The sequence below is a fragment of the Equus quagga genome, chromosome 10 (genome assembly GCF_021613505.1).
Source record: "Equus quagga isolate Etosha38 chromosome 10, UCLA_HA_Equagga_1.0, whole genome shotgun sequence".
Taxonomy (NCBI): Eukaryota; Metazoa; Chordata; class Mammalia; order Perissodactyla; family Equidae; genus Equus; species Equus quagga.
Window position 1 is genome coordinate 116,145,246 of NC_060276.1, and position 21,807 is coordinate 116,167,052.

The window sequence follows — 21,807 nt, forward strand, 5'->3', positions numbered from 1 at the left end:
CCCCCACAAACTTGCAAAGTCAAAGCCACAAAACCACTAACTGGCGTTTATTATCCCAGTTGATAAGAATTCAGGAAATCTGAGTCTCTCTCTCTCCCTCACACACACACACACACAGAGGCCAAAAATGAGAATTTGGGGTCATGCAGGGTCATATTCCAATCTGTGTTTCTAACAGGTTTCGAAGTGACTACTTTGTAGAGAATGTGGATAACGTGCGTGTTTATGTGCATCTGTATCATGTATGTTGCATGTGTCTGTGTTGTAGATGTGTATCAGTGTGTATATTTTTGTATATCTTTTTCTGTGTTTTCAAGGATAAAGTCAATGGTGATAGCAAGATCCAGAGACAGAAAGCACAAGAAAATGAAACGACTTAAGGACTTTGCCAGCAAAAGCAACTCAGCATTACCCTACACATGCTCCTGGGTGTACACTGGAGCAGTGAGTCGAGCCACACAACGGAAAATTACAAAGGCAGCTGCAGTCCAGAGTTCCAGCGATTGATATGCAGGTGAGGTTGTTGGTTCTCATGCACAACATGCTAACGACATGTTACCAAGGGGAGAGCTGCTGTGCAGCCCCAGGAGGGAGGAGGACAAGGAGGCTCTAAGCTGAGGTTCCCGGAGACCTGCAACCTTCTTGGGGTTGGGGCCCAGCGCCACCCTGTTCTTATTCCACTGGACCGGTCTGCAACAGGACTGCAAAGCAAAGCACAACTCATCTGAGGGGAAAAACCCAGGGAAAAGGCGGTGTTCAACATTGCTCAGGAGTGCAAACACCCTATGATAGGACAAAAATCACTGTTAGGCACAAAAAAAATACATAGCTAGATAGAGAGATCTATCTATATATGTTAAATGCTCTTGAAATCCCACCAACACCGCTATTATTCAAATCTACATTTTTGATCTGGGTATGGAGACAGCCAGCCTGGTGTCTAAATATGGTTTCCCTATCCGAGAGGTGGCGGTTTTATTTCCAGATTCCATCTGTTCGTGACGAGTCTTGTGACATCACTGGACGCATTTCTCCGGGTCTCAATTTTCTGCTCCCTGCCTCCACATCCTTCTGCACAGCTGCCTCCTTAAGACACAGGCCCTCAGCTCGGCCAGCCTTGCTGTCTCCCTACCTCTAGGTCACCCCTGGCATATGACTTGTCACCCTCTCCAATGACCACCGTTCGCCGGTCTCCACTCTCATAACTGGGCTGTAAGCACTTCTACGGAGGGTAGGGAGCTAGGCCATCTTCTTCAGGCCTTTGTAATTTTCAGGGTCCTACACGCAAATATTTATTCCCGCGCACTGTCACGCTGTCCCTTGAATGCCCATTAGACATATAAATACATCTGTTGCTTTCGGTCACAGTGAACAATGTAAGGAAGGAAGCCGCATTTCTTCTTTTTGAGATGCAGGCAGTTAGTGTCTCAGTGAAATAACCTTGCATCTGAACATTTCCAACATAACTACACATTTCTGAACTCCTCTGTAATCACTAGTCAGCACTGCTCTGTACAGAGGCTTAACAATCATCTTCACCAAGGAAGAGAGGACAATTGCCAACTCTTTCGGATGACTTAAGGAACACACACGACAGGGTCCTCCTTTCCTAACGACTTAAGGGGTCAATGATCAGAAAGGGACGCCTGGCCAGTTCTGACTTGTGTACACGTTTGTCGCTCAAGGCTGTTACTCCTAAGGCACTCTAGTGTCTGAGTTCATTGTAAAGTACTGTGGCCCACATGTGATTTGGGGTTTCACTGGGCAGACACTTTGAATCTCGGCGTCATATCCTAGCTCTGTGACATAAGGCATGTGACTGTGCCTCATGAAGCTGCCTGTCCTCACCTGTCTGGGCAAATCACAGGTCACACCACATGGCGTCACCGTACGAGGTAGGGGCAGATAAAGCCCTTGGCATGGTAGGATCTGTGTGGCGTTTCCAAGCAGCCGGGTGCCGTGTTGCGCACCTAACAGGAAAGGGCTGGTCTATGGTAGGGCAGACCCGAACGCAGGCCTCTGTGACACCAAGCCCCCCAACACCTCACAGCACACTAAGGCGGAGCTGGCGCAGGCCTCTGAGTGGGCAAGGGCAGCCCAGCAGCAGACAAATCCAGGGCACCACCGGAACTCTGTGCAATAGAACGACCTCATTTTAACAACAAAGAGAGAGGGAGACAGAGAGAGCAAGCTTCCAGTGGATTACAACATGAGGGGGTTTCCTCATTTAAATATTACGCAAAAGACTAACTTCTGCCATACTCAAAACTAGCATACTGTCGAGATCAGCAATGGACAGCGTGCCTGGTATATCCGAGGTGGTCCAAGAATCATACTTGGGAGAGTGTGTTGCAAAGCCAAGATGCAGGGCCTAAGTTGTTTGCAGAGAGGAAGATTACCTCCTGGGACAACTCGGGCAGGACCCAGAGGTGCTGCCTTCGCAACAGAGCCAGGCTTCCATGAACAGTTGACTCTCGAGTTCCACATTCACAGTTTGAGGTTAGGATTTAGAAAGCATACTTCCGTTGGTTTCGGGTGTGAGTCACAGACAGTCTATCTGCCCTTCAGCCTGGTGGGATGCACTGGATACCACCGGTCAGGTTGTCTGATGCTGGAGAACAAAGATGCTACCAAGTCTTAGGATGGGGACCAGGTGGCTGGGGAGAGACAGGACACCCACAGCACTCCAAATGCAAGTCTCCTGAACAAGACCCTGGTGATCTTCCTGTCCCCCAGGGAATTCCCAACAGACACACTGCCTTGCCGAAGCACAGGCAGAAGGCTCTTCTGTCTGCAGACACCCCATAGGAGAACCCCAAAAGGAGATGGTGGGCAAGATACACGAGCCCAAGAGAGGCAATCAACCAATCGACCAACTAATCCACTAATAAATCGGTAGAAACACATGAGAAACATTTCCAACAGCACGAACACCCCAGAATAATGGCCTTGACCACTCTTCTCCTTGGAAACACCAGTCTACCATGGGACTCCCCAGATGGTGAGCCTCTGCAAGGTATATAGGTTATCTGATTGTCCTTCTCTCCCAGTTTCCAGGCATGCAAACAATATTTACCAAACGGACAGACAGATATGCTGGTGATGATGAAGGAGAGAGCTGTGCCCACAAGTTCTGCTCCAATTTTGTGTCTTGTAGAACCGCTTTTCGGGAGAACAAGAGCCCTGAATCATCTTTAGTCATTTCTTTACTGCAACATCTCCTCTAAAGCTTTTCTCTCTGCACCAGCGCCAAACAGGCTCTCTTCCGTGATTCTAATGCCAGGTGGGGAATGCAATTACTTTAGAAAATTGGATGAATGTTATTTCTTCAACGTCTTAACAGATGGATAGAAAGGTTTGCTACTTCCTTTGGGTTTTATTTGTGTTTGCAGGAACTTGGATAGTAACAGAAATGAAGTCGAATTAGAGAGACAGATAAGTCATTTGTGGTTAAGTGGAGAGAAGAGATTAAAAGAGAGATTCCACTCACAGACTATCCAAAACCAAATGAAGAGGGACAGCTTTCCTGAGGGGCTAGTGTCCACTAACAGAAAACATCTAGATTTGGAGATTATCAGCTGTGACAGTCCCTCAAGTATCCAACTCTATGTTTTCAGAACATGAGTCTTGAGAATCTATTCCAGGCCTCTGCTATTTCTGTGGCTGGAGACCCTCATTCTTGGTCCCAAGATGTGACACTCGCAAGTTTTTTTGACAAAATCAAGCAAATCTCTTCTGCCAATCAAAGCTCCAAACCAGTTTCTGTTCCAAAACTATTTTTCCGAAGAACAGAATCAGAGGTACAGACGAATGGAATAAAAATGATAATTTCATGTGATCTCTTGCAAAGTTTTCTGACATTCTGTCTTACTTGCTTTCCTAAAAACATACATCACACACAAAGTTCAAAGCATGGGCAAGCCTGATAGTGATCCAGAATTTTTTCAAACTGGCCAAACTGATCAGATCAAGATTTCTAGGGGAAGCAGGGCTGGCCAACGATGTTGCTCAGCTACCTGCCATAGACAGCAATCTGAGTATGCCCCGCAAGTTTGACCAGATGACCTGGCAGGACATGATATGTCTTCTGAAGCTGCAGGACAGAAGAGCGTCCTCAGGTACGCCCCAAGTGACCCCACAGTCCCAGCGGAGATCTGCCATCTCTTCTGATGAGCGTTCGGATCCCTGGGCTCAGCTGCACACGGAGCCAGCCAGGCCCGCTCTCAGCACGGGTCAACCAATATCTGACCAGGACACAGTGCCAACCATAGACAGGAGACGACAGGAAAAAGTTCCGTCTGCCTTCTGACCCCGACAGCTCCTTCCGCATTGGAAACTACTATTACTGGTTTGAGGGGCTGTCTAGAGAGGCAAAGGGGTACATTTAACAAGTATCCCAAACCGGAAGAACAGAGAAAAGTGTAACGAACATGAGACATGTTTCTACCCTCCCAGGCATGAGGTTACTCTCTCCATATTTGTCCCATATTCTGTCCTTACCCCTCACCTCCCTCCCACCCAGAGTAAGTAAGGCCCGTCCTGATGAAGGAAAACGAGGCAACGTTTTTATTTTTATTTTTTGGTTTTAAAGGTTTTTAAGGAAAAAACTTCCCAATGAATCTACGGAAGAGCATGTACAGTCAACCCCCAGGCATCCAACACTGCAAGTCACCCATTCTGTATCACGGCCAATCTTGTTTCTCAAGCGCACGCCTCCAATTCTCCTCAAGCGTATTCTAAAGGAGTGGTGGGGATGATTTTAGACACGCAAATCCAAGCTCTCCTCAAACTTACTCCACCAGAAACCAGGCCTGGGCAGAGGTAGGGACCAGGAGAAATGCATGCCTGCAAATTCTTCCAGGCAATCTGGACGTCAAGCCAGCGTTGGGAATCCCTGCTTCATGGGACTCCCCCTCACCCCCCAAATTCCCGATCTCTCACTTTTTCACCCACTTGATTTGGATATTGAAAGCTACTCCTGAAGTTTTGATCCTTGGCTTGGCATGCCCCTCCCAAACTAGATCACCATCGTCCGAAAAATGCTGAGACTGCCTACCCCCTGGCTCCAGGCCTGGAGGGACCAATCCATATTCCTCCACTCAGAAAGGGTTCTCAAACCCTGGGCCCCAGGGATTTGGCCCCCAGGCCATAGTCTGCTCACCCCTGTTCTAGAAGGCAAGGCAGATATTAATTTAAAAATGCAAACATACGTAATTACTCATTTTCATAAGCAGGATGAAGGACATGAAGAGAATTGGAAGGGATAGAGAAAGGAGAGACTTTACTTACATGGCGGGGGAGGGTCTGATGAGTTTTTAAAGTTATGAGCTTATAACTCTTTTGGCCCCTTTTTAGCTGCCGGTGGGAGCAATGGTCTCGTGACCGTCCACGTGTGAACCAGAGTGGAGCTCCACAAACTGTCACTTGAAGTCGTTATAGTTTAAAGGAAAAGTCAGATCTGAGTCACTGTGATAAGTATTATTTTATTACGGCAGACGTTTCCTTTACTTCAGTAATAGTCTGAGGAGCATCTAGGTTGTGTAACGTTTATTAAGTATGATCATATGTTGATAAAACCTTAAAAGCTACACACGTTAGGGCCCAGGTAACAGGCAATCTATGAATTGGGTTTCACCTTAATTCTCGTCACTACATCCACACACCCTTCTTCTGAACCACTTTAGTTCTTAAAAAAACGTGTTTGAATTCCTAGAAATCTAGCTATGGATGGAGGAGGTTTTCACATTACAGAACATTTTCACCTCTATTCTTCCCCACATCCTGCCAGTTTTATCAAGGTACCATTTACATACAATAAAATGCACTGATTTGTGGTGTACTGTTTGACGGGTTTGGGTAAACGTATAGAGTTGTGCATTCACCACCACAATCAAGTCTTAACAATGATTCCACTGCCCCAGAAAGTTCCCTCTTGCTCCACGGCAGTCACTGCGGCCCTGCTCGAAACCCTTGTAAATTACTGTGTTCTCGTCTGCAAGGAAGGCCAGCTTTATGCAGCAGATGTAAAGGATTAAAATTCTTTAAAACTACAAATCAAACCATACTGAAATTATAGTGGCAAAACACCCCATTTTAGGAAATTAGAGGGTGAATCTATTTACAACTCTTGCAAGTTAAATTTCCTGACAGCAAAGCCATCTTGCAGCAACTTTTCCAGAGTGGTAAATAAAGTGTTCTGTGTGATGGATGACCCATGGTGGGCATTTCCAATCTCCCTCTCTCCTCCACTTACTGAAATTCACACACACGCACACATTTTACTCATAATTAGCATGAAGAGTAGAAATGCTTAATCCTTTCCCCTGAAACTTCTCACCCCACCCGCCCTCCCACCACCATATCGAGGCCAGACTGCATGCTTTGAACCTCCAGGCTCCCTCCCGTCCTCCCCAAACCACCTGCCACTGCTCGGTGGCCCCTGTTCCCACACCATATGTTTTAGCTAAAGGCCCTTTCCTGTCATACATGCCTTGCAGCCCCATATCTCCGCTTTGAGTCCCACTCTTCAGAATCCACCCCACAAACACCATTCCTGTTCGTTAAGATCCAAATGAAGTACAACCTTTTCCCTGAAGCATTTCCAGTTGACAAAAATAAGCCTTTCTTCTTCTGAACCCCCATCAGGTTTTAATCTCTACCCGTTTGTCCCCAAACTGTACTTAATTCACCTGCGTTCTTTTCGTTTAATATAGCTCTTCCCGGGGGCTGGCCCCGTGGCCGAGTGGTTAAGTTCGTGCGCTCCGCTGCAGGCGGCCCAGTGTTTCGACGGTTCGGGTCCTGGGCGCGGACATGGCACTGCTCGTCGGACCACGCTGAGGCGGCGTCCCACATGCCACAACTAGAGGAACCCACAACGAAGAATACACAACTATGTACCGGGGGGCTTTGGGGAGAAAAAGGAAAAAATAAAATCTTAAAAAAAAAAAAAAATATAGCTCTTCCCGACTAGACTGACAGCACCCACTTTTGTTTTGTCTACCCCTGTGTTCCAGGGCCTAACACAGTGCCCGACAAAGCAAAGGCTCAGTGAGGTAACAAGAAGGAAGGAGGGAGGAGAGGAAGGCAAGGCTGGCAATCTTGGGCCTTCTCATGACTCCTCACCACAGCCATTCACACTTATGTTATAGACTGAATGTCTGTGCCCCCCCAAAATTCCTACGTTAAATCCTAAACCCCAGTAGGATGGTATTAGGTGGCGGGACCTTTGGGCGTGATTAAGCTGTGAGGGTGGAGCCCCGATGAAAGGGATTAGTGCCCTTATAAGAAGAGACACGAGAGAGCTCCCCCTCTCTCTCTGCTCTCCACCACACGAGGACACAGCAAGAAGACAGCTGTCTGCAAACCAGGAAACGGGTCTCAGCACGACCTGAATTGGCTGGCACCTTGATCCTGGACTTCCGGACACCAGAACTGAGAGAAATAAGTGTCTGTTGTTTAAGCACCTAGTCTAGGGTAATTCGTTACATTATTTTCCCCAATAATAGAGTATAAGTTCCCTCAAGGGAGGTTCTCTCTGTACCCGATTCGACTTCACAGGCTGCATGGCACCTAACCACACAAATACAGTTAAGATGATACACTGATGTCGCCTAAAGACCTGTCCACTGAGAATGTAGCTCTTCTGATCTAGTGGTAATTCAAACACAGGGGCAAAGAAACACAAACACACACACACACACACACACCCCCTTACAAGTACCGTGTGCTAGAGCCGAAAGCCCTGGGGGATGACCATGCTCCCACCTCGTCTTAAACGCGAGGTGGACAGCCCACCTCTACTCCTGACTCCCCTCCTCCAGTTTACCACCACACTGCCGTGACCGCTGCAGAGACAGACCCGACCGGCAGACTCGATTAGGTTTACTCGCCCATTAAGGGCACTTCGAAGTAACTCAATTTTTCCATAAAACGACCATAGTAAAAATATTAACTGGCTACTGAGAAGCCCTTTACTCCTTCGAATGTGTTTACAGCTACAATTACATGGCCTATTATTTATTTTATTTCGACGTATTTATACACTGAAGGATCATATGGTTTGAGGTGGCTCGCCAAAGGAAACACAACAGGAGCATTAAAATGAACATAAGAATATCCCAATGAAAGAAAATATAAACAAAAAGTAGAGAGACACCAGCGAGGAAAAGCGCCCAAATGAGCAGACCCTGGAATGTACGCAGTTACGACAGCTGTGGCTCCAACGTGACCCTGGGATTCCTGTCAACCGGAACAAAAAGGGAGGTAGGATGAGTGGGAGTTTTTGGAAATTTAGACACTTCTCAATTCTTCAGCAGAGACAACTCTATTAGCAACCTCCATTTGCAAGAGCGTAAGCACCACGCACCCGTCTCGCAAGGACACTGAGGCCCATGAGCCTAAGTGACTCATGAGGATTGAGACGTTCGTCTGCTGACTCCTGCTTTCGCTCTGCAATACCACATTAGATGGTCACCTGAAAGCCCTCGTTTCTTCTCTTCCCTAGCAGTTTTATCTTCTTTGCATTGCACTGGAGGGTATTTCAGACGGCAGTCTACTCCTCACAGGAAATTCATGCCCACAGAGCTCCGGGTCATGACTTCATGCTAACCACAGCACACAGCCGCCAGGAGCCAGCAGAACATGGAATGGACTGCACAAAGCCATCAAGCACAAGGGCAATGACATGACAATTAAACACACTTGTACCTTAAAAAAAATCTAACTGTAGGGGCCGGCCCGGTGGCGTAGTGGTTAAGTTCGTGCACTCTGCTTCAGCAGCCCAGGGTTCACCAGTTCGGATCCTGGGCACAGACCTGCACACCGCTCATCAAGCCATGCTGCTGTGGCATCCCATATATAAAATAGAGGAGGATTGGCACAGATGTTAGCTCAGGAACAATCTTCCTCAAGCAAAAAGAGGAAAATTGGCAACAGATGTTAGCTCAGGGCCAATCTTCCTCACCAAAAAAAAAAAATCTAACTGTAACTAACCATAAACGTTTGAAAAGCATACAACATACTTTGGGGATCTATTTGCAACCTAAATAACAATAATCAAGAAAGAAAGGCCCCACCCTCAAGAGAAAAATGAACACAAGATGTGAACAGTAATGCACAAAAGAAAAAATACAAATGGCTAGACAATACACATAAAAGTTCAACTTTGCTAGTCACCAAGGTAATGCAAGTTAAAAACAAAAACTTTTTTGCCTATCAAATCATGGAATTTTTTAAATGTCTAATATGGACAAAATTTCTGGAGCAGGACTGTCCCAGGCTGTTGGTGACAGGGTATAAATAGTACACCCTTTACGGAGAGCAACTCGGGGATTTCTCCCAAAAGCCTGCCTAGCTGTTCCTTGTCTAGAATTTTACCCTGAGGAAATCAGCCTGGAAGAGCACCAATGTTTCACTACGAGATGTTCACTGTGGTTTTACTTACAATTGTGAAGGGCTGGAAACAACCCTGAAAGTCTGCAGTACCTTTACTGGGCAGTCAGATCTTAGAATGCCATGCAGTAAATTCACATTCGCACTGAAAGAGGACTCCAGAGTGGGGACACTTCAACGGCCCACCGCGGTGTCGCTGGACACTGAGGTCGAGGGTGATGTTTAACGTCTTTGTTCTGCTCTCCACAACTTTCAATCAGTAAAATAAATGTTTTAAAAAAGGAAATATGATTAAAAACTGTATCCCACAGCCTAGGAAGCTGTACTCCCAGGTGAGTATAATTCTGGCTCTCAAGAACATACAGCAAGCTTACGAAATAAGGAGCCATTTTGAATTTTGGGCAACCCTACGGTAAAAGAGATTAAAATACAGTTAGAATAGCGTGTCATCTCCATAAACTAAGAGGAAATCATTTGCTTTGGTGGTCTTCCTTTGATCACAAATGCATGTGACCCAAATTCTGAAAATCCCACATCTCAGATTGTCTGATTATTGTTACTCAGCTGACCCATATTTGGAAATGGATTATTTACCCAATGGGCTTCAGATATTTATTGTACATGAAAATTTACTTTATAGACTTTATTACTACATAAAATGTCTATAACATACGTATATATGTGTGTGTCTATATATATATATATACACAAAATATATATATATATATATATATACACATGTGTGTATAAATGTTAACTATCTTCCTAGAATTTCTAGTTATTCTGTCTTTAATGGCCTCCAAGTATGTTTATGGGCCCACTGGCTAGACTTTTTAACAAAGTCATTAAATAATCAATTTCATGCAAGTCATACCCAAAAGAACTTCATTTGTGAGCAGATGACTTGACGAGGCTTTCCCACAGAACACCTAAGCAGGTTTAACTGTCAAGGGCACTGGCATTGCGTCAACAAAGCCCCGCAGGCAGAACAGGGAGTCTGCTGAGAAGACCTTGTTTTATTTGTAAATGGATCACAAAGATATCACACGTGTGTGTCTCATATAGATTTGCACGTCTTCATTCACATGAATATTGATGGCAAATGAGTAAAACAACATAACCCATGGGGCTGGATGTGTGATTTCTTTTTTTTTTTTTGAGGAAGATTAGCCCTGAGCTAACATGTGCCGCCAGGCCTTGTTTTTTGCTGAGGAAGACTGACCCTGAGCTAATATCCATGGCCATCTTCCTTTACTTTATATGTGGGACACCCGCCACACCATGGCTTGATAAGCAGGGTGCAGGTCCACACCTGGGATCCAAACTGGTGAACCCCGGGCCGCCAAAGTAGAACATACAAACTTAACCACTACACCACAGGGCCGGCCCCGGGATGTGGGATTTTTTAAGGGGAATTTAAGTCCCTGGCTTCTCTCCTTGAGAATCAAAAACTATTATAGCTGAAAGGGACCTTAAAAGTCATTTAATCCAAACTCTTATTTTATGGACGAAGAAACAGGGGGTCACCTCCATGCCATCTTGGAACCTGTGTCCCCAGTCTCTCAGCCTGGTTAGGGGTTCTTTGTACTACACCACCCCTAGAAGCCCGCCCTGGAACTCCTTCTCACTGCACTGTGGGCACACTGGACATGGGACGAGAATGTTAATACAAGAACAGGTGTGGCATCTTGTACCAGGTCTACGTTCAGGGAGTGCTTATCTGTAGGAACTCTCAACATCAGAGGTGGCAGGACTTAGAAGGAACCCGCCATACTGCATGCAAGGGCACCCATCAACTAGCTGTGTGAGCCCAGTCACTCAAGCCTCAGTTTGCTTAATGGTAAAATGAACACAGATCCATGTTGTGAGGCCCAAGATACATATGTGAAAAGGCTTTGTGAACTTTAAGGAATTAACACAAAGGATTGTGCAAATACTTTTTAAAGGTGAAAAACTAGGATCTCTTTAGACATCCAAGGATGTCTACGAGCCTCCCAGAAATGACCTGACTATCTAACCCGCTGCAGGGAAAGTCAGCTAGAAAACAAGTGTCCAGCGACCGGGGAGAGACAGTTGATCCAGTGGACACAAAACGCCAGCTCTTGTTTAAAGGGCTTCTCCACCTTGATCTTCTTAAATGTTAATGCATATAAGAGGTAAAGAATTAAAGTTAGTCAGAGTAAAGCAAATGCATCCTAAACACCACACAAAATATTGGCTTCCCCAACCTTCAAATGCCCAAAGTGGACTCTGAGGGAGCAGCCAGTCCATACAAAACAAGTGGCAGCTAGTGTACACTTACCACAGTCAGCTGTCACTCCAGCTGGCAGTGTAGGCCTTATGCAACCGGTGTGGTCAACACCAACACGTATGGTTATTTCTAGTGCTCTTTTGCAGAAATTGTGTCTGTTTTGTTCATCCATCTATGAATGAGAATAGCCTGAAGTATTTTTCCTTAAGGCATAGGGTGTGTGTGTGTGTGTGTGTGTGTGTGCGTGAAAGCGTAAAATGTTTTTTCCACTATGCATGACAAAAGCAAGCAGAGAGACGTCCCTCTTTCTACCATCTATGGAATACTTTTCTGCAACATAATCATAAAAAATACTTATAGAGTACGCCCTCAAAGATTCTGTTTTGCAAGGAAAAGAAATATGTCAGCCATTCATCAAATCTGTACCAAATCTTCAGCTATTTTATATGACACGTTAAAATATTTTTCATTCCTTCATTCTATAAGTCTTCAGACAATGTGTAAAGCAGCTGGCTGTTTAATTATAAATGCTGCCAGGTAAATTTCTGAAAGCCCTTCTTCAAACTCCTTTTCCTTTTTGCCTTTCACCCAGCATGGCCACTAAACATGCACCTTCAAAATGACTCCTACCCGTGTGAGTCAGTAAATGCAGACCCAAACTGAGTGTGTGCGTGCGTGCACACATATATATGCAGCAATTTCCCTGGAAAATGACATCCTCTCTCCATACACACAAAAGCATCCTTTAGTAAAGCAAAGGCATTTCAACCATTTAGAAATACAGCCAAAGTTAATAATAATCTGTTGCTTTTGTCACGATATAAAAGGCAAAAAAAAAAACCTCCCACAGCACATGTACAGGAAAATCTGTAAAGAAATGGCATGTCTCTAAATTGTCACAATCACACCAGAGAGAGCAAAATCCAAGAACTGGAAAATGCTCAGAACCACACTGATTCCATTTTCTCCACTGACATTCTTTCATTGCAATTAGCAGGCTCTGTGTGCATTTACCCACAGAGCATTTTTTCATGACTAAACATGCATACCTGATTTCACGGCTTTTTTTTTTATTTTGATGTGGCTGACTCACCATTTCCTTTCAATATCCACATTCAATGCCTCAGTCGTGAAAATGCTTATTTCTTACTTCCGTGGGAAAAGCACGGGCACAGCAAGGAAGACGGGTCTGCGTGCAGTGCCAGAGTCCCGAGCGAGCCTCCCCGGTGACCCTTCTGCAGGGAAGGCAGGTCTGCGGATCTCTCATGAAGCAGCCTCCACATACCAGGGGCTGCCAGTCACACCAGGGTTGCGGCTTGCAGCCCAGAACGCAGTAGTGAGAGGCACTGCCTTCTAGTTCCAATGCGTTTAGAGCCAGCTGTGAAAACCAAAGCTGCCAAAACAGCATGTAGCTACAAGCACACACACGGCCCCGGCGTGCATGTCTGCACACATACGTGCACGCATGCAGAGCTCGAGCCGGAATCTGCGCCCCGATTTGCAGTATTTGTCATCTTCAGGCAGAACAACAACTAAACAAGGAGACTGTGTGCAGATCTCCCCAGATCTCCCCTCTGCACTGCGAGCTGACAACCTGCTCTTCAAGACAGGAGAACAAAAGAGGCATTCGGAACCACAAACCCCAGCAAATAGCATAGGCGTTAGGAAACCAGAGGATGGGATAGGATGCCCTAAAAACACGAACACAGCGGTCTCGTACCGGCTCTCCACTTGCCCTCTTCAGCGTGGCAGATGCTGCGAACCCAGCACTGTGCTTCCGTCAGGGACCCACAGCTCCGTTCTGCCACGGCCCCTGAGTCTTGCTGCCTCCAGCACAGAGGAGTTTCAAAGCCAGGCTCACAACAGCCTGTCTGTGCCTGCTGCCTCGTGATGGACAAGTTCATGCAGGATCCGTCAACTCTAACCTCCATGACTCAAGGCTCTCTTGTATTCCGTGTTACTTCACTGACAACTCCTGACCTCAGGGGAAACCTTCCCAAGGCTTCTGTACTTAGACCCCTGAAGGCCTACCCTTTTAAACCCCAGAAGGCTTGGATGTCTTCCTTTTTATAATTTAAAAGGGGGAAATATAGAAAAGCCTACTGCACAAATTTTACACAGCTTTATCTATATAACTATGCTAGATAATCACATAATGTGTGTGATAAATGGTTCAACTCCACAATCATAATAAAGTTAGATGGAACAACGAAGTTAAAAGAAAACACACATTGAATAGCCTATTTTACATCTATCTGTATTCTTGGGTTTACATTGCACACTCATTAGGAATGTAATCCACCAACGAAGTGTTTCCGGAAGTTCTACACTGTACAAGGCATTCAGTGAGGAAGACAAAGGAGTTGCAGGCTGACCCTGACGTACCCAATTGTCACTTCACAATGATCTGTATTTAAAGTCCCTGCGCCCCCCCTCCACTCCTAGCAGCCCTCACATCCCCCATGGGAAGCGGCCCTCCCACCAGTGTCCCTGACAGCCCCTGCCCATAGGGAGAGCTCCGACCCTCCCCAGTCTCGCACTTACCCTTCAGGGTGGACTTTCTCTTTCCATCTGCTTCTATCAACCTCCTCTACTTCCGACCCTTGCTCATTTGACCAAATAACACAGGCTACCTTGCAGCATCTCCTGTAATACTGCTATTTGAGTAAGAGCAACTTTCATTTTTTTTTCACACCTACTTGATCTTAGGCACTGTGCTGATGCATTAATGTTATGTCAATTAAGCATTTAAATTAGTCTGCAAGTAAGGCTGCCATGGACGTCCCATCATCCAGGAACATGAAGTTACCAGTAGGCTTAGGTGGCCTGATGTAATCACATTGAGGAGGTAAATGAGGATTTGAACCTGTGTCTTTGACCCCAAAGCCCACATTCTTTCTCCTACTTTTTATCTCCACATGTTACTGTACCAAGTACATGACTCCCATCACTAAGAGAGGGTGCCATCCACCCCAGCCCATCTCCACACCCTTAACACTCAGTGTGCAGTGCAAGGCCATCCTCGTAAAACGTATCCAGTAAGAAGCTGGTGGCTGATTAGATAGTTCATCATACTTCCTGCTCGAAAGGTGTGCTCCTAATATTTACAAATTGAGTAACTCAATAATGCATTATAAGAACACAATTTTAAATAAACACTTCATTTTAGAATAGTTTTAGATTTACAGAAAAATTGTAACTTTAGGAAAGAGTTCACACATACCCTATACCCAGTTTCCCCTCTTGTTAGCATCTTACATCACTACGGTACATTTGTCCCAATTAATGAACCAAACTGGGGCACATTAATATTAACTAAGTCCACACTTTATTCAGATTTCCTTTCCACTTAATGTCTCTTTTCTGTGCCAGGACCCCACCCACGGTACCACACTGCATTTACCTGTCGCTCCTCCTACCTAGGTGACAGCTTCTGTGGCTTTTTTTTTTTTCTGAGAAAGATTCACTCTGAGTCAATATCTGTTGCCAATCTTCCTCATTTTGCTTGAGGAAGGTTCACCCTAAGCTAACATCTGTGCCAATCTTCCCCTATTTAGTATGTGGGTCGCCACCACAGCATGGCTGCCGACAAGTGGTGTATGTCCACACCCAGGAACCGAACCCGGGCCACCAAAGCGGAATGCGCCAAACTCAACCACTAGGCCATGGGGCTGGGCCCAGGAGATTTGTCTCTTCTCCCCCACTTATTAAGTTATTCAATCATTTACGTATATCAGTACAGGCTTAAGGATATTTATTTTATATATTAGGCTATAATCCAGTAGTACTTTATTTTGTTGCTTGAATTATTCCAGCTTTGGCCACAGGAAGCCCTTTAAATTGGTTTCCATGTCCCTCTGACATATCCTCATTGTTGCTTGGGTGGTTTGTTTTTGTTAGTACTTCCTTACTTTTTGGCACTACGAGATGTTCCAGGCGCATTCTGTATACTCCCTGCTCAAGCCCCAGGCATTTCTCTAAGGAGGCCTGGTTCCTTCTATTAGCGACAGGAATTGGAAATCAAGATCTGGGTGCTGGTTGTGCTCGATGAATCCATTTTTAAAGGAGACTCTCAATGAATTATTTCTAAAGAGAAAGCACTGTTATAAGATTAAGGTTCACAATTGGGTTTTCATATATCCATGCTTCCTAGAACAAGGCATCATTATCAGTGCGTATACAACGCTCAAAGCTTTTCATAGCTTGTGCTATGTTAATACTATTAAGACCTCATATTGTAAATATTTCTAATAAATTGCATACAAATTTGCCTTTAATTGACACAGAACGTTTGTGCCCTTGAAAAAGCCCACAAATAACAGAACAGAACAAAATAAGCACCCTAGTGTACTTATATTCCAAAAGAACTCTTCCTCCTAGCCTCTCAGGCAGTCTTGGTGAAGCCTCAAACCTTTCCCGAATCATTTCATCTGTCTTGAGCCACATGCCTGGCCCTTATGGTCCAAGGATGCCGTCCCTACCCCATGCTGTCCCTACAAGTCGGAACATCACACAGGAGCCAGTGCTTATACCATCCTGCACTCTCCTATACTCTCACACTGTGAACGAGGCATGGCCACCTCTGCTGGGGTGAACAATGCAAACTCCCAAAGTTAAACAACCAAACAAGACAAAAGTAAAATGAAATGACAGGAGAAATGGATATCATGCTGTAGGAAAACCATTTTAAAAAGCTTCTTTGAAAACGTCCAGACTGACCACCATGCAGGTCCCCCATTGCCAGTCCAGGAAGCACACCCACTGAAGACCATCCCTCAACCAAATCCAAGGGCTGGCAAGGCTCTTCTGTAAGGTTTTCTTGGGGCACAGCCACGCCCACTCCCTTACATGCTGTCCACGGCCGCTTCCATGCTACGAGAGGTGTGAGTCCCCACAACAGGAACAACATGCCCCAAAGCCAAGATATTGACTTGCTGACCTCCGAGCTGCAGCCGCATTTCTCACACTTGAGTAATGCAGAGACTCATTTTAAACTTAAAAAAAAAAAACCTTTTTTTCTTGTGGATTCCCAGTGTTGACTGAAACTTGTTAAAAATTGAGATAAAGTTCACATATCATAAAATTCGCCCTTTAAAAATGTACAATTCAGTAGTTTTTAGTCTAGTCACAGAGCTGTGTAAGCATCACTAATATCTAATTCCAGAACAGTTTCATCACCCCGAAACAAACCCCACACCCATCAGCAGTCCCTCCCACTCCCTCCATGCCTCAATTCCTGGCAACCACGAACCTACTTTCTGTCTCTATGGATTTGCCTATTCCGGGGTTATATACACACGGAATCACATGTGGCTTAGATTATTTTTTTATACTGTTAAATATCTCTAAATATAAACTATTTTCCTTATTTTTATAGCTTTTAGGCTATAAAATACAAAACAAATTTGCAAGCTATATGAGTGCAAAACTATAAAGACAATGTTAGTTTAACGTGAGGGATGGCATGGCTTTGCTAGGAATGAACTGTTACTCTCATGGTCCCAGGCACATCAGTGTCACTTCTTCTGGGTTCAGGTACCACGGTTTCCCAGATGCCACAAAAGGCCCCATCACCTGTCTTTTGACTGATGGGACACAGAGCTCTGTCGGCATGGCACCCTGACATCTTGTCCCTCGTTCTAGAAGGAGAGCTTGGTTTCCATGTGAGCCTGGACCTACTCTTTCCTCCCAGCCAGGGACAATTATGTAATTACTGCTGACAATGAGACACTGCCACACACACAAGGTGTGGTCATGCACATTACCCAGAATATCCTGATACGAATTTTAAGATTAGAATGGAAATGAAGACACAAAAAATTCAACTCACAAGGAGAATGTGTGTTTCCAAGGATATGCTCCAAGCGCTAGGTTTGAAAAAAATCTAAAGTAGATAGACTTTTCAGCTACCGCTCCGTCACTATCCATGCTTCTGTCTTCCTGCTTCAGCAGCCTTTCCTCTGAATTCTGGTGCTGGTGAGTTCTGTGGTGGGAGTAGGAGGAAAGAGGGATGCTTGAGTGGGGGCGGGGGTTGGGGGAAGCCTCTTGGGGGATATAGACAGAAAACATTCTCCTGGCTCTGACCTGCTCCTCTGGAAATTCCTGGGGTATGTGCAGGTTTAACATGCACTTGGAAATATTTTAACACATTTTAGATTGCTTAGAAAAGGAGGACTCATAGACTGTTCTCCTGTTTTATTTCAAATGTATGGACCTTCAGAAAATTTATGGGTTAAATTGATATCTGAGACTAGCTGCAGGAATCTACCAACCACTTAACACGCTGAGTCTGTGGGAAATGAATTCTGACCGCCAAGTATCCATCTCACCTCTAACTAACCACCACAGTGCGTTAGGAAGACAGTCCAAGCGCATACAGTGTAGCATTTCAAGTTAAACATTAAAAATAAACCCATTTCAGGAGTGACCACTTAATTGGGTACAAGGTTTCCTTTTGGGGTGATGAAAACATTCTGAAACTGGATAGCAGTGATGGATGCATAATGTTGCAAATGCACTCAAAAGTCCCTGAATTTACACATTCAAATGGTAAATTTTACATTATGTGGATCTTCCCACAATTTAAAAATAAATAAAATCTTTGCAACTCCATTTCAAAAAATAAAAAAGTAATTTAGACTAATTTAAACGTTAAAGCAAGAAATTTACAGTAACTGCAGAGACAAATAAGAGCCAATGTGGCCCTATGTATAGGCATCTACAAAGACTGAGTCCCAAGGGACTCACTGAGAACCAGACACACTGCCCAGTCCTTGCAGTCATCTTGTGAGGGAGCTTGCTTACCCTTGGCGGGCCTGAGATTCCCCAGTGGTCTTCTCCAGACACTATGATTTCAGAATCCTAATGTAAAAATGCCAACAGAGATAGCACAGGGAAAACTTGCTGCAGTTAAGCTGCTTTGCCCCTGCCCAAAACAAAGAGACAGCCTGCAATGGAGGTCTGCTTTCCAAAGGTCCTGAAAACAAATGATGCTGAAGAAGGCTTGGAGGCAGGCAGGTGTAGGAAGGAATGTGTTGACTCAGCCAGACCCTCGTGGGTCATCAGGGATGACCTTGCTCGAGTCTGTGAAGCGAGTTTTCATTCTATCACAGTTTTATAATGTCCACTTCTGCAATGATGCCTACTCATGACACCACCCACAAGAACACGATGGCGCTCTCTCATATTCTGTACCCTCTGCAGGGGAGGAACTGAAAGCAGATGTTCACAGTTCATGGATGAGATGTGCTTATATTTCTAACACAGGTTGATCATACTGGCTTGATTCAGACATTTGACTTCACTCATTAACGGTAGGAAAGCCAACTAAATAGAGATTACGTAGCATGATGCAGTAAGTCCCATTAGAAGAAACAGGCATCCAAGATCTGCCACTTTACAATTCGGTTCTCGAGTCAAGATGACAGTACCATAACTAGACAATGAACCAGAAGAGCTGATAAGAATTAAAAGGTAGCAAAGATCATCTCCAAAGTAGTCAGAGAAGGCTTCGCCCACGCCTTCGCCAATTTGAATAGCTCTAACATGAGGAGTATTTCAATCCATATGGCCATGCCAATGGGTGCTGCCCAGACCATCTCAGCCCTAAAACATGGTAAATTGACCTAAAACACAGCACACAGGAAGGAAGCATGGCTGGAAGAACCAAGAGAGGATAAAGGGTGTGGGTGTGTTTAGCTGGATTTTTGGAGCAAGGCAAAAACACTGAAGAGTACCTTTACATGCCAATTCAACCAAGGTTAACCAACAAGGGCGGGAGCTTTGAAGAGAGCAGTCAGCTGAGTAAGAAAGAGACGGTAAGATCAAACAGCAGAGGATTACTGTATCAGAACAAGCTGTGGAAGTCCCCGCATCCAGAGCTCCATGGCCTCCCAGCTTGTTGCCTGACTAACAAGGGAGCTCTTGTGCAGTCACCGGGGGCGGGTGCTGAGGATGAAGGGGCAGCTTCTGGAGGGCTGTGCATTGTTCTGGGAAAGCACCAGAAGTCACGTGATCGCAGCAATTCCGTCAGAATCCAATCAGAAGGTAGAAGCTGCCTCCAGACATGCTGTTTCTAGAAGACTCTGCCTCCCCTCCCATCCAGAACTCAGATGTCTGGGTTCAATGTTCATCCATGCTTCCTCCCTCTTCCCCTCAGCATTTCAAGTAGTTAATACCTCCTGCCCTCCTTCAGCCCACTTTCTCCCTCCATGTTGGTGCTTTGTGGACCTGTCTCCCTGGTCTTGCTTTCTCATCCCCACCCCCAAACCCTGTAACCCTCAAACTATTGCCTTAAAATGCTTCCTTCCAAACAATGTGCAGTCACAAGACCAATCCAGCAAGGAAACAAATCTGCAGTCGCTTGTCCTGACTCTGCCTTTCCTAAATCCACACGGGAACAAATATGAGGAGAAAACGTATGCAGCTACAAATGGAGACGAGAAAACAAACCAGCAGACCTGAGTACTGTGTTTCCTACAGCTGCTGCTTCTCATTTCTGAGATGACGGAGGTAGGTCCGCAAGTACTCCACACACAAAGAGAACTGCTCTGTCCAGGGCACTGCCCTGTCCTGGAAGGCAGCTATGCCCGATGCCAGGCCCAGCCCTGGAAAACTTCCAAGCTGAAGTTTCGTCTTGTTATCCCAGGCAGGCTTTATAATTACCCAGCGGAGCAGTTCAAAATGGAAAGCTTCAATTGCCCCTTAGCTAATTGAAGGCCAGGAAAAGTAAGTATCTTCCCTAAAGCTACAAATGAAGGGTAGAGCTCGGATGGTGAATCTCTCTTACTCACTCTGAAATCTACTTGTAAGCAACTTGTTTAGTAAATGAAAAACAGTCTTCACACTACCCTCTGTACACCAAGCCACCTCTCAGGGAAAACACACAGCAAGGTGACCCTCAGGTGGATTTCGTTTAAGAACTTAACATTAAAGCACATTTTCCCTAAAGAGCTCGATTTCATATGAATTCCATTTTGTGGCTGTTCCTGGAATTCTCATTCTCCACCTCCTCATCTGTCCCAACAAAACACAAGCCTGCAGGTCAATGCCAGCCCATTGGCAGCAGCTCTGAAAGGCGGGGGTGGAAACGGCTGGAAGAAAGTAGAGAAGAGGGAAGCCGCCAGCACCTAGAGCCGCCCAGCACCACCCCAGATCTCCTTTTAGCTTCAGTCTCCTGAGCCTCCCAGAACACAATCCTCAATGAAAAACTCTCAAATTCAAGGAGCAATAATCAAATGTAGCAAAACTTAGCTTTCTTACAAGGTTTAAAATTCGACACTGGAAAACAAGTCCACACTACCAAATTTATTTTGAGATGTTTATGTCTTGATTCAAAATGCTATGCCAGCACAGAAAGATAAGCAAGGCCCGTTTTACTGTCATGTACGCTAAAATCTTAAATAAAATTTCAGCATACAGAATGTGCCAACACGGAAATATTACTCACCATGATCAAGAAGGATCGACTCAAGGAATGTTAGGCTAGTACCCACCCATTCATCTACCAATCTATCCTTCCACCCACCTACCCACCCATTCATCCATGTACTCATGCATCCATCTATATACCCATCTATTTATCCACCCACCAACCCATCCATCCACTCATCTCTCCATTCATTCAGCTAATGACTGGTCCATCTATCAGTCAGTATGCTTACACAGGGTCCCCTTCCCAAGCCATGCAGGTCCACCCAGCTGCCATTTGCTAGGCAGGTGCCCTGAGGAAGGCTCATGGCATCCCAAGGATGGCCTTATAAGCATCAAGGCCCTGAGGGAGAAATGAGCTTGGCTTGTTCAAAGGACAGAAAGGTGGCAATGAGGCCTGGGGATGGGAAGAGAGAGTGACAAAGGCCAGCTTGGAGAAAAGAGGGCATACAGGGCCTTGCAGGCCATAGTAAGGAGTTGGCATTTTATTCCAAGTGCAAGTAGAAGTCATTGAGTGGCTGGGGGAGGGAGACAACTATAATCTGATTTATATTCCAAGACCAGCTTATTAGGCGCTAGGGGAGGAATGGACTGTGGGGGTCAGCCATGGAAGCAGGGACAGCAGCGAGGAGGCAGCTGCCGTAGTCCAGGCTGCAGATGATGAAAGCTTGGACGGAGATGGGGAGAAGAACACTGACCTCAGAGAGTCTGGAAGCAGAGCTGGTCAGATAGAGATG

At 45.4% G+C, this 21,807-nt stretch overlaps 1 protein-coding gene across 2 annotated transcripts in view; it reads right to left on the minus strand.

Moving 5' to 3' along the window:
• Positions 1-21,807, minus strand: part of SHROOM2 (shroom family member 2) — a 126,659-nt gene that overhangs the window by 9,326 nt on the left and 95,526 nt on the right. The window contains exon 6 of one of the 2 annotated variants that reach the window (XM_046674166.1): positions 17,472-17,624. The exons of the other annotated variant lie outside the window; for it this stretch is intronic. Coding sequence (XP_046530122.1) covers positions 17,472-17,624 — 153 coding nt within the window. The remainder of the gene's footprint in view (positions 1-17,471; positions 17,625-21,807) is intronic. 2 annotated transcript variants of the gene reach the window in all.